We start from the raw sequence: 14121 nt of genomic DNA on the forward strand, positions 1-14121 counted from the left end.
TGTTAATTTGCTCCCCAAAGCTCAACTGTGGAAAACAACACAAGCCTTTTGATTCAAGTGTTGGCATGTGGAGCAATGGGAGGGGATTAGGTCATGGGGGGGGGGGTTTCTGTCTTTTTAAATAAACTGTCATTATCACAGTTGTTATCAAAGTGAGTTCAACTCCCTGCTTCTCCCTCTCCTCCTCCCCATCCTCTGTCTCTCCCCTCTCCCCACACAGTACATAGCAGCAAGCGGACCCTTGTTAAACTCAATCCCTCAATCCCAGGCTTCCCAGCTCTGGACAGATGAATACCCTGAGAAGATCTTGGAGCCACTCTTACTGGAGTGTGGTTCTGATGTTTATTTTCCAGTGGGTCACAGAGAAGGCGGTGTCTCAGACTGACTCAACTCTTGTACCCCGAGGATCACACCAGCCACACAGTGTGTTGGAACTAAATGAGGTACCATACAGGATGGCAGGGACTCTGGGACTTGGGTAAGAAGCCATCCTGTCACCAGGAGGAATGAATGAAGCAAGGATGCCTTCTAGAGCGAGTGTGGCACTTCCAGTCCCCAGAAGATGCTCCTCAAGTATGCCAGCTCAAATATGCCAATATGGTTTCTCTTCCATCACTTCCACAGCTCCTGTCTTCACTAATGGCAGTCACAGGATTGTTCAGGCCTGCAAGAACTCTAAAGTATTCACTCATTCCTAAGACTAATGCAGTACACACGGTGAATAAAATTTAAAGCTAATTTTCAAAAATTGAAGCCAAGAAGCTGTCATGGGGCTACAAAGATGGCAAAAAAAATTTTTGCTATAAATCAACTACAAGCAAAGGTAGCCATTTTCCCTCAAGCATGGCAGGCGTGAGAAGCAGGAGACAGAGTGTGAGGCTGTGGGCTGCAGCTCCCAAGCAGCTTCACACTTCATCTGACTTCTCCGCCCATGGGTTGCACTGTCTGAGAGACCTTCACGATCATACAGCAGTGGTTTGCGACAGGAAACACAGAGCTCGAAGCTGAGGCAAGAGTCGTGGTCAGAATCTTACCCTGCACTCTAGCCTGCTGCCTGCGAGAGAGGTTGCTAACCTCCAGTGTCTGCTCCACATCGCCCCTGAGAAGCATGTCAGTTCTAAGCAATGAGTCAAAGAGGTAGGTGACGACGCAAGATTTTGGCAAAAGCAGAAGACACACACTCCCCTTTCCACCTAGACAAGCTTCAAATCCACAACTAACAAGGGTTTTGTGAGTTTGTTTCTGTTGTGTTTGCCCTGAAACTGGCACAGACTGTAGTATTTACACATAGGCTTTGTGGATAGCAGAGAAGAAACAAGCCCTGAGGGACGTCCATCATTCTATCTTTATAAAGACACTTCTATTAGCTGGGCAGTGGTGGTGCACGCCTTTAATCCCAGCACTAGGGAGGCAGAGGCAGGCGGATCTCTATGAGTTCAAGACCAGCCTGGTCTACATGAGCTAGTTCCAGGACAGGCTCCAAAGCTACAGAGAAACCCTGTCTTGAAAAAGAAAAGAAGAAGATACTTCTATTACTACCAATTCTTTCGATTTACTTGGCTAGCTCAGGAAATTCTCTTAGATGTTGTGTAACTGTTAGGAGCTGATCCAGCTGTCGTGACGCATGAGAACTTCATGACAGGTGGGACTCTCCCTCCCGCTCCCTACCTGCAGCTTTTGACTCACAGCTTAGCACGTGGGTATATTAAAAATCTCTCTCAAATCCTTCAGACGTTTCAATTTTTAATGTACCTTTTCATAATACATTAAAAAATTGAGAATTGAGAATAAAATAGCCTCCCTCAAAATACCACTCCCCAGCTTCAATTTATAGAGGAGTAACAGCACATGTGTTTGAAGTTAAGGCAGTATTTTGATGTCATACAAGCAGCCCAGATTCTGATATTTGTTTCAAAGATAAGTATTTTTTTATTTCATTTTATTTTACTTTTCACTTTCTTATTAATGACACTGCAAAACCAGGCAAAATTAGACTGGATAGCACAAGAAACGCATGCACAATATACAATTACTAAATTCAATAATCAATTCACAGGGACTGAGGAGCTGGCTCAGTTGCTTACAGTTCATGATGAAGCCCTGAGTTCAGATCCCGAGCGCCAACCTAAAGAGCCAGGTGTGGTGGCACATACCTGAGGTTTTCAGGGGAGGTCAAAACAGAAACATAGGGTTCACTTGGTAGGTATAGCCTTACTGAGTTGGTGAGCTCCGGGTTTGATGAGACTAACTTCAAAAAGCAAGGTAGACAGTGATGGAGGAAGACCTGACCTCTAAACTCTACAAGCACAAGTACACACACGTATACACACTCACACACACACACACACACACACACACACACACACACACTCGATAGATTCATGGTTAACCCTATCCATATAAGCCACAGATGTTTTAACATTTTGTTAGTAAATATAAATTTATAATAGAGGCTCATTATATCTTAAACAATTACAATGCTACAAACCCACTTAAATAATGTTAACAATTTCATATAATTACCACCATAAAAATGATCCATACATTACACCTGATTAAAATGTCTCTTTTCTATTATTTTGGTTCTTTTAAGTTGTGGTCAAAGAAACCAAACCTCTCCTCCTTTAAAATGTCCTCCCCGTGGATTTTGCTGATTACATCGTCCGGTGGCATTTGAGATCTTCTGTCCTCTGGAACCCATGGTTGGATCTGGAAGCCTAGCTAGACTCAAGACCAGTCTCCTTCCTTGCTGATGGCATGGGCTTCCATCAGGTGGCATGTCACGTGGGATTTTCATGCTGTGGGCCAAACACCTAAGGCTGAGGAACCCTGAGTCCAGACAAACCCACATTCTCTCCAAATTGTACACCACCACCCTGCATTTTCCAATAACGGAAGGATACAGCAACATCTTCTCGTGAAGATGAAGGGTATCACTTTATTTCTGTTGGTTCCCTTCCAAATAAAGCAGCTACCGTGTTTAATCTGACACATATCTGTCACCTCCCTTTACTTCGAAATTCTCTTTGGCTGCCCGGCTCTGAGAGGAACCCAGTCCAACACTGATGACCATTGATGCAGCCACATCCATTAGCGGCATCTAAAGTCTATTAAAATCCAGGTCTGCTTTGCTGCTGCCATAAATCCCATCCGGATTAGACCAGAAGCCCCAGAAATACTGGGCCAAAAAAGGAAAAGATTGACATAAAACAGCCTTTTCACAGTAACAATGCTGCTCGCCCCAGGGGTAAACCTTCCTCAGTCATGAGCAGCTTCTCTTCCGGGCCTGGCCTAGTGACTTCTACAAAGCAATGATTTCTAGAAGTTTTTATAAAAATCTATTTTAATGAAGGAACTACTTTTATTCCCAATGCAAACAATGCTTTATAAAGTCTTTCATGTTACATTATTTATTCAGTCTCCATCAGCAAACATCCTCATGCCATGGAGTATGTTAGGTGATCTTAGAGAAACTGCCTAGGATACAGTAAGCGTCTCAATATTACTGTTTCAATAAGGAGTGCATTAGTAAGATGATGGGTCAATAAGGAAATCCTCCACAGAGTTTGAGTTGATTTGACACACCATAAGCTAAAGTCTTTAATGTTGGTGTTCCACAGAGCTACAACACTGGTCAGACCTGGCTCTCACTTGTCCCTCCATCCATGTTCCTGAGTTCCATCTGGTACTTAGAGCTCGGTCCCAGAAGCAACATTTGGCCACAGTCCAGACTTTCATTTCCAGTTCAACTCTGACATTGCTTCCTGGACTTCTCACAAATACTTCAAACTCTGCCTGCCCAAGCCTAAATTCATTATCCTCTGTCTGATGTTTCTACTCTGGCCATGACCCTAGCTACCATCTAAGCAATTCTCAGGACTCCTCCTTCATCCATGGCACTCAGTGGATTGCCAAGTCCTATTGATTTGGCTTCCATACATGGCTCAGTGCTATCCATTCTTCTTTATCCCCACATATTCCAACTTTGCTCACGCCCAGTAGTTCCCCCTTATAGTCTTCTAATGGCGCTCTGCGATCTAACACTCTCCTCCCAAGCTTTTAAAACAACGGACACCAAATCAGGTCGTGCTTCTCTCTCCTTAAATTCTTCCCCGGGGGCTGGGGAGATGATCATTTGGTAATGTGCTGGATGCACAAACATGAGGAGCTGCATTCCATTCCCATCACCCGTGTTTGAAAAGAGCCGGGTGCAGGCAGGGGTGCATGCCTGGAATCCCAGAGCTGCAGAGGCAGACAGAAGGACCCTTAGCCTTGCTGGCCAGCCAGTCTCGCTGAATCAGTGAGCTCCAGCTTCAGCAAGGTGAAGAGTGTTTGAAAAAAGACACCCGGCGTCAACCTCTGGCTTCCACATACATGTGCACATACTCACACATGCATGCACTCGCATGTTGCACATATGCTGCACATACACAAACAGAATCTTCCCTGGTCCCCCATCATCACTTCCAGTTCTAGAAGTACCGTGTGACTCTGCAATTTAGCAACTTGGCGCCCTTCAGAGAATGAAAGACAGCACTGTTCAACAGTTACACTGGCAGTGACAAATGGGACTGTCCCGTCCCGAGTCTCCTTGTGTGTCCCCCATCAGCATGCCTCCACCTTCAGCACCTCTCCACTATGTGTGTCATGCTATCTCTGGGAAAATATAAGGGGGCTGCTGGGAGCAAGTCCAGTAAAGACATGCTCTTAGCGCCAAGTCTAGGCTCTTGCCACAGCTGTGGCAGGTGCTTTAGCTAGCAGTGGGGGAGGATAATGAGGAGAGAAGAGGGGAAAGAGGGAGGGAGAGAGAATATGAATCCCTCTGCATTGCTGAGAGAACTGCATTCTGAGACAAACGTTAAAACTGAGCCCCAGTCTAGAATCCAAACTGGAAAGATATTGCTCCCATAGAGACAGAACAACTCCAAGCTTCCTAAAACCAATCTCACACACAGATGCCACTGCTCCTAAAGTTTCAACATTAAAGTCTATTTGCCAAGTGCAAAATAGGCCTTAGCATCTTTAAAAACATGCTGACACACGAAGGGTTAGAGGACTAAGACAGCAAACTCTGTTGGCACAGCGTCGTTAGTCCATGAACTGGCTGGCTTCCTTATCAGCAACTATTTGGACTCTGAATGGAGACAGGGAGAAAGAAAGACTAGCTTACAGGGATATATTGTTGCCACAGATGAACTCAGCCTGTCACACAGGACCAGCTCCAATAGAATACAATTGCAATGTATATACAATGACCTAAGAAAATGCAGCCCCAAATAATCTGCCATTTCTTCCTTCTTGCCACTAAAATTTAGGACTAAACACAGAGAGAAGATCAGGTGTTTTCTCAAGTCAGCACAATTAAGGAAGATACATCTTGACCACAAGAGCTAGTGTGGACCATAAACACGCTCCACAACGTCTGCAGCACAGCCCGGCCCGCCATAGCATGAGTGACTATGTCACTGGTCCCTCCAGCAATGCAGGAAGGTGAGGACCACACTTTCAGAATCTCACCCACTCCCCCTTCCGGCCTCTTTTCTCACTGCGGGGTTTCCCTGCATCACGGCTCGTGCTGGCCAAGAGCCCATTCATTTGTCCCCACATAAAGCAAAAGAAAATTGCTGAGAGTAGACAGAAAACCTTCAAACTGTAATCTGGGCAATGTTTGTATGTCTGATGAGACCAGGTTTTCTGCTATGTTTAGTGGCTCACAAAGGGCACCATGTAATGAGCTGAGTTGACATGGTACAAACCTTAGCATTAAAACCGTTTCTCCCTACGAGGAAGAGACATTGGCGGAGAGGAAGGGAAAGCACTGCTTCACAAAGCGACTGGATCCTAGTTGCAAACCATCAACACCAAGCACGCAAACAACCTACATGTTGGAAAATATCCATGGGACTTCAAAAGGTAGAAGATCTTGACACTGAATAATTATAATATCTGGACAATATTTTGAAAATAGCTAGTTGAAAATAGAAGAATCAAAGAACAACCTAACCCCGGTGCAAACTAGAGCGAATCAGACACTGAGAGAAGAGAACCACAGTGGGCAAGAGCCCTATCCCCCTATCCGTAAGCATTTCTCCTGATTATCCTCCCATGATACAAAGGAAGCCACAGTTACATCAGCTTGAGGAACAGAATGGTAAAATTCAGGACCGCCAGATGGCCAGACATTGAGGAAATCATAGAAAGGAGCGGGCCTTCACAGACAGGACTTCAATCTGTCAACTCCTTCAATGCACACATCTTCCTTAACTGTATGTGTACAAGGGAGATGCGAGATGTCCTGAAGTGGTGGGAGCTAAAACATTAAAAAGTTAAAAGGACGTAAAATCATTGGTATTTCTAACAAACCACCAGACTGACTGAGCTTGGTGAATAAGCACAGTGCTCTAAAACTATAAAATTTGAAACAGTTCCGTTCTTGAAAGATGCCATGCCTTTAGCAGGATCAGCCAATGATGTGACTACTTGCTAGAAAAAGAGAGAGGAGGAATACAAGAAGGCCTGTAGGACACTGGCTGCGAGAAAAAGCACCTGCCAGAATTTAGCAGACACTCCTACTTTTAAAAAAAATTTAAGGAGCTAAAAGATAAACAAGAGCCAGAAAGGGTTTCATTTTAGTGAAGTCAGCCTGGGAAATATCTACAGGTAAAGAGCCTGGTGGTTAAAGATTTGCCATCTTAAGGAAAGGGAAATAACAATTATGATGGTGCGTGCGTGCCTATAACTCCAGCTACTCGGCAGGCTGAGGCAGGAGAATGACAGTTCTTCCTCTTTAGAAAGGGTAGGTAAGAGACAAGCTTGCAGTGACCTGGGGATACAATGGGGGCATTTAAAAGGGCATACGCATATGAACTTATGTTTGTCCACAGACAACATGGTTACTACACATGCACACACAAACACAGATAGCAGAGGTGGTGTGAATTTAGTAGTAAGGCCATAGCATGTAAAGCCAATGTCCAAAAAAAAAAAAAAATCAATCTCTATAAACTATTTTTAAAATGAAATCCTCAAAATTCCATTTCCAACATCACAAAAATAAATAAAAATATATTTTAAAGCTTGATCAAGCTCTATATCGAAAATTATATAATGTTGATCATTCTCATTGTACTGCTGAGCAACATCCGAAGCCATTATGTGGAGAGATGTACCAATTTCATTGACTTGAAGACACTGAGAATAAGTAAGCTGCTAGCGCTGCTTGAATTGATCTGGAGAATCAACCCAGTTTTATTCCAAAATTCAGAAGGCCCTTGTGTGCAATGATAAGCTGGTGCTAGAACTGACACCGACACTCGGAATACCGAGAATAGCTAACATAACCTTACCTAAGACGAAACCAAGAGCGAAGCTGGGATGCTCACGCTGCTTAAGCTTGAGTCTTACTACAAATGGACGGTGAGGAGGGCGGTGTGGTACTAGCCAAAGACGGGCAAACAGATCAACACAGACAGAGAACACAAAAACAGGCCCACCCAGGTGGTAATCTGATTTTCAACCAAAGTTCTGTGGTTATTCAATGGGAATGGGGATCTTTTTACCACAAGTGGTCCTATAATAACAAGATTAGAATCCGTGACTATACACTGAATTCCTGTTATATCATGGAATGTATCACAATCGTAAAAATGAAACTGTGGGCCAGGCGGTGGTGGCGCACGCCTTTAACCCCAGCACTCAGGAGGCAGAGGCAGGCGGATCTCTGTGAGTTCGAGGCCAGCCTGGTCTATAAGAACAAGTTCCAGGACAGGGTCCATAGAGACACAGAGTAAACCCTGTCTCAAAGAAAGAAAGCAAAAGAGAAACTGTGACTACCTCTGTGAACCCCACAAGATGAACCTTGTAAGGACACAAAATGGACAAATTATGAAAGATGATGCTGACACATTGAGCCTGACCATAACTAAAAACTCCCAAATTCTAAAACACGTGAAAACCTAAATTAAAAGCTTCTCAGGCTGAGACAGACGAGTGACACACTTAAAGGCTTACCTAGGCAACATAGGAAGGTCCCGCCTCCAAAAGAGAAGGCAAAAGAGGGGTGAGCGTGAGCTGAGAGCAGGACACTCGCAGAGCACCCACGAGACCCCCACATCTATCCGCAGTAAGAAGACAAGGAGGGAAGCACAGGGACACGGACAAACACTGGTCATGTGTATTTTCACAAAGGCCTCTCATTGAGATAGCGTAAGAACTCTTATAAAATGTAGTAAAAAGGCATTTGGTGTTTTCATCTTAACTTGGGGCTGGGGATTGCCTCCGTGGTGGGGTGCTCTAACTAGCAAGTGTATGGTCCTGGGTTTTATCCTGAGCATAAAAGAAAAATCATAAATAATTTGCACTGTTCAGAGGATAGGGCAAAAGACTTAAAGTAACACGTCTATAAAAGAAATAGAAATGGCCGATAAGCACATGAGAAAGTTCTCAACATCACCAGAATGTATATTACAGCCACAAAACACCATTTCCCATCTATCAGAGCAGGCGATGTTAAAAAGAATGATCACACCAAGTGTTGGTAAGAGCATGGAGGGCCTAGAACACCAGTAGATTGCTAGTGAGGGTATAATAAACAAGGACCACTTCAGAAAACCAGAGACCATAAAACTAAACGCACACCACTCTAATGCCTAGCAAGTCCACTCTTACCAATTGCCCTGAAAGCAATGAAAAGTGCTCATTCACAACACTCAAGTTCAAGGATGTTTACAGAAGCACTGTTCATAACAGATGCTGACAGAGAAAGCCCCAATGTCTAAACAAATGGGTGTGGATTCATGTAATGAAATATTGTTAACAACAGAGACAAAAATACTGATGTGCACAATGGCATGAATGAATCCTTCAGAAATGATGCTAAGCAAAAGAAACTAGATTCTCCCAAATAACATGCTAGACAATTCCACTTACATGAGCTTCTAGAATGGGTGAAAATACACCACAGGAAGGAGTGAGAGTATGAGCAAGGAATTCAAGACCATGAGGGGCTCATCCACTGAGACAGTTTGCTTGAGCTAATGGGAGCTCATCAACTCCAACTAGACTGGGAATGAACAAGCATGGGAACAACCAAGCCCCCCTGAAGGGGGTTGACAGCCGGGGTAGACTGAGGGGTCACTGATAGTGACACTGGGATTTGTCTCTAGTGCATGTACTGGCTTCATGGGATCCTATTTTCTTTGGATATAAACCTTGCTCAACCTAGATGTAGTAGGGAGGGCCTTGGACTTTCCACAGGGTGGGGTGCATGGCACCCCCTTAGGGTTGGAGAGGTGGAAGGGAGGGTCTGTGGAGGGAGAGGGAGGGGACTGAAATGAGAGGAGGGAGTGGGAATTTGGACTGGTATTTTTTTAAGTAATGATAAAAAAAAAAGAAAGAAAGAAAAAAGAATGCCCCCATGGGTCCATACATTTGAATGAATGGTCACCAGGGAGTGGGACCATTTGAGAGGATTAAAAGGACTAGGAGGTGTGGCCTTGTTGGAAGGAGTGCATCACTGTGAATGGGCTTGGAGGTTTTAAAGGCCCATTCCAGGCTCCCAGTCTGTCTGCCTGCCCCTCCCTCTGCCTGTGGACCAGGAGGTAGCTCTCAGCTACTGCTCCAGCACCCCTGGGGCAGTCATTCTCCTCCCATGATTATGATAATTGACTATGATATGATAATTACCCTAAAACTGTAAGCAAGCCCACAATTAAAGATTTTTCTTTCATACGAAAAAAAAAAAAAGAAAAAGAAAATACTTCACAGGTGTGAGAAAGCCTTGTAGTTATTGCCCTGAGCAGCAGGAATGACCAGTAGAAAGCACAAGGGAACCTTCAGAAAGGTAGGGGGTTCTGCATCTTGGACCGCAGAGCTGATTTACTGGGTCATTTGCTGAATTATTTGAAAGATCAAATTACTCATATTGGATCTTTCATTTTACATACATGTCTTTTGCCTCGATTTTCAAAACTGGTTTCTGGTTGTGGGAGACAGTTTGGAAGCATCAACTAAAGCACAGAAACTCTTAAGGGATAACAATGAAGTGGGGATTATGAAAAAGAGACCATGGTCCTCAAATTTCTTTTACAGGCAAGCTAAGACCTGGCACAAAAACAGACTCTGGAGTAGAATTTAATAGGCCAGACTCAAAAGAAACAAAACAATCCCGCAGTTCAGCTGGGAGATGATGGGTAAGAGCAAAAAGTCGGTGAGTGTGAGAGCAAAACCCAAGGCTGGCAGATCTACAAAAGACATCTAACCCGGCAGTCTGAAGTGGCAGACTCTGGGCAACGGAGTTCAGTCAGCCCAAGTTACACGGGTGGGTTTAAAGCATCTTTCGAGAAATGCCCCTGTTATGATTTCCATCGACACATTCCTCTTAATTATGGACTAAACTACACACACCAGAAACCACTCAAAACTCTCTCTTACCTTCAGTGAAACTCCCTGTGAGGGTTATTACCACAAACACTTTCCCTTCAGGCTCCAGGTCCACCTAGAAAGGGGAAAAAAAAGCACATTATATTTTAATAAGGAATTGCTTTCTGTGAGTCTTAAATAATTCCTTACAGAGAGGCCTAAATGCATAAATCACAGGCACAAACTGGATCCGAATCTTCCATTGCGCAGTAGAGAGACAAAGAAACAAGTGAAATCTTGAGCAAGGGTGACGCTTGGAAATGGTCCACCCAGGGCTTCCTCTTGAGTTGCCTTCTCTCCCTCGTTTGCATGGCTTGATACACAGGAGCAAGCGTGTAACTGCTGCTTGCTTCGGAGCCACCTTGTCTTATGTGCATCTCTAGTAGGTGCAATTAAACCCCATGGCAAGTTAGTGAGCTGGAGGGACAATGGCAGCACACAGGGTGATCAGCAAATGTGTCTCAGTCAACTTCAAAGGTCTAGTTTTGTGGAGTAAAATGTATGAAGCGTCCCCATCTGTTTCAACCAGCATAGTCCATGACCAGGATTAGCTCACTTTGCTATTCAACAGCCCTTGAGGTTATATATTAGCTGAGACATCAGGACTGCATTCTAAAGACCCTCACACAGCCGAGCACCCAGGGTGGAACCGTGCCCTGCAGGCCTGCTGCATCTCCATATACCTGAGCCGGCAGGCTCTGGCCTCTTCCTACAGGATGCCAAACTCCCTGTCCACCCATATTCCAAAACCCTGCAGCTCGAGATGCCTGTAGATTAAAATATGTGCATTTACACGTGTCCTCAATAAATCCTTCCAATTCTGCTCATGGTTCCACTTCTGCCTTTGACCTTTCATCTACGAGAAGAAAGTCCAGCTAAGTATAGACCGGTGACCTCTGGGGGGGGGGGGGAGAACAGCACTTTAAAATAAGCAGCAAACCGCATGCTACAGCAGAGGAGCTTAGCACTGGAGGACCCGTGTGATTCTACTGCAGTTGGCAGGGGAGTGGCCCGGTCCTCCACCACCGAGCTTCCCTGTTCTCTAAGAGTTCAGGGAACAGCTTGAGGTTATTTCTGGCTTGCCCAACTTCCATTACAGAACTTAACAGTGCTACTTATTGCTCTTATTGTATCCACAGGTAAACAAAGACCCCTCAGAGTGGACTGGTCTTCGCTAAGTCACCCCCATATTTTATTCTTACATCACACTCCAATTAGATACATCTCACGATACAGTGTGACCACTCTTTACTCTTCCAAGGCTTTTCCTCTGTACTGTGGCAGCCGGTTCTTAAACTCTGCCTTTCTCTGCATGGAATCTGCGCTCAGTGAGATTACCATACTGTAAATCCCTTCCAAGCTCAGCTCAACCTGCTTGTATCGTGACGAACACTAACTTACAATGTCATCCTAACTCCCTTGACACCCCCTGTGAACCTCCACTGAGTGGTTCTGAAAATAACCGTCTCTGGAGAGATGACTAAACAGGATGTCAGAGTTTAATTGTCTCCACTCTCCGCCTTGACTTGTTTCAAGTCAAAAAGATATTTTTAAAAGCCACTCCCTCACCTTCAGCAAAGAGGCCTGACAAAGAGTGCAGACACTCACTCAACCCCACAGCACAAACTGTCGTGAGTGCTGGCGCAGCCGCTGATAGCCTGCGGACAGACAGACTGCCAGGCCACCTCTGCCATCCTGCACCCACAACTAGCGTGAGGCGAACCTTTGCCAACAATGCCCAGAGGGTCCACAAAGATGGCCACTTCGCCCCAAGGGGCTGGGAGCTCTCTGACAGATGTCAGGAGACCACACCACCTAGAATTGGGCGCTCGTACAATACAACAGGTTTGCCTCCTCGTTTTTTCACCTGCTTTACCGTCCTCATGAGAAGTCAGACTCAAGCCCCATCTTCAAGCCTTGTCCATCTGAGGCAGATATACTTGGACAGGGGACCTAAGCACAGGGTTTCAAACTGTAGGTCAAGGCTTAATCATAGGGACGGGAAAACACGTTAGTAGATTGTGTATCACAGGGATTTTTAAATAGAATCCAACAGAACAGAAAACGTAAACACAGCAAGCTTTAAGGAAAAGCATTGCTTTGTAAAAATTTGTATATACTCGTTCCTCTGTGTGTTCTCATGTGCATATGGGCACACATATATACATGTATGTATGGAGGTCAGTAACCAACATGGGGAGTTTTTCTACTCTCTACCTTATTTTCTGAGACATGGTCGCATACTGAGCATGGAGCTCATACCTGACCAATGAGCTCCAAGAATCCACCTGTCTCTGCCCTCTACAGGTACACAGCACCTTTTCTGTGGTGCCGAGAGTCTAAGCTCAGGCCCTCGTATTTGTGAACCAGGTTCTTTGTGCATTGAGCTATCTCCCCAAGCCCCAATTTCATGACATTTTGTTTGCATTTTGATATGCATGTAAGTATACCCTGAAATTTAATGTAAAGATGCATTCTTTACTGTGTTATAAAGACACAGGGTCTTAGAGCTGCTAAGATAGATTAGCTATTGTCGCCTATTCCTGGTGTTTGCTTGACAACACCACTGAAAGCTGACTGCCTACATCAACAACAGGCCTGTTGTATCCCGGTGCTTCATGGGAAACTCTTTCCCTAGGAGCAGAATGTAATGAGAGCGATAATCTCCACTCACTGACTCCAGTTCTGTCCTCCACAGTTTTAGTGGAAACTATCTCTCTAAATCATGATACATACCGCAACACACAACACCTAGAGCAGCTCCTGACCTTTGGTTCCGCTAGGACCCTACCCCAACTACAGGATGCACTTGTGACCTAGGATTAGTTAACCAGAACACAAAGGTCCTATAACCACAATGACAGACTGTGACAGTTAGCAATGTCAAATTGACATGATTGAGAATCACTGAGGAGAAGAAGCCTATAGGCATATCTGTGAGGAACTATCTAGACTAGGTTCACTGAGGTGGGAAGGCCCACCATAAACGTGGGCGGTACCATCCCCTTGGCTGGTGTCCTGGACCAAAGAAAGAGGAAAAGGCAAGCTGAGTACAGACGCTCATCACTTTGTGCCCCGTGGCTGCAGCTGTAAAGGAACGTGCTACCTCAAGTTCCCGCGGCCATGAATGTTCCATCACGATGGACTGTGAACCAAAGTAACCCCTCCCGTCTTTAAGTTGCTTCTGTTAAGTATTCTACCACAGCGATACGTAACTAACACACCAGCCTAGAACTGACACCGTCCCTCTACCTGGCTATCAACACAATGTCACGTTCTCTTCTTGGTCACTGCTTGTTCACGTTTGGCCGCGAAATTTAAGTAGAATTAACTAGGAATTCTAGCTATGCAAGAAGGAGACAGCGTCTCACTTCCTGCTCAACTTCGCTCTAGGACACCAACTTCGAAGTACCTGGCACCCTTGATATCACACAAAACTAGAGGATGAGGTAAAGAGACAGGAGGAGACCTCAAGCTTTGATAGTATTTCAACCTGTGGCTCTGGTTATATGCTCTAGTCTTCTTGAGTTTTCAATTCCTTGAGCTCATAAACCCCTCTTTCATGATCCAACCACTTTAAATATCATTCACACCCAAAAGTCTTACTCACGTCATAAGAAAAAAGGAATAAACCAAAAATGTAACTAATACATTCCTTCTGCATGCTCTCTTTCATAATCTGATGCTCTGCCTCCCCCACCA

The 14121-nt window shown here is 44.8% G+C and overlaps 1 protein-coding gene across 1 annotated transcript in view; it reads right to left on the reverse strand.

Annotated features, from left to right (window-relative positions):
• Nucleotides 1–14121, reverse strand: part of Prkch (protein kinase C eta) — a 206002-nt gene that overhangs the window by 134840 nt on the left and 57041 nt on the right. Inside the window, exon 2 of the mRNA XM_038336439.1 lies at nucleotides 10432–10495. Coding sequence (XP_038192367.1) covers nucleotides 10432–10495 — 64 coding nt within the window. The remainder of the gene's footprint in view (nucleotides 1–10431; nucleotides 10496–14121) is intronic.

Source organism: Arvicola amphibius, chromosome 7 (assembly GCF_903992535.2).
Source record: "Arvicola amphibius chromosome 7, mArvAmp1.2, whole genome shotgun sequence".
NCBI classification, from domain to species: domain Eukaryota; kingdom Metazoa; phylum Chordata; class Mammalia; order Rodentia; family Cricetidae; genus Arvicola; species Arvicola amphibius.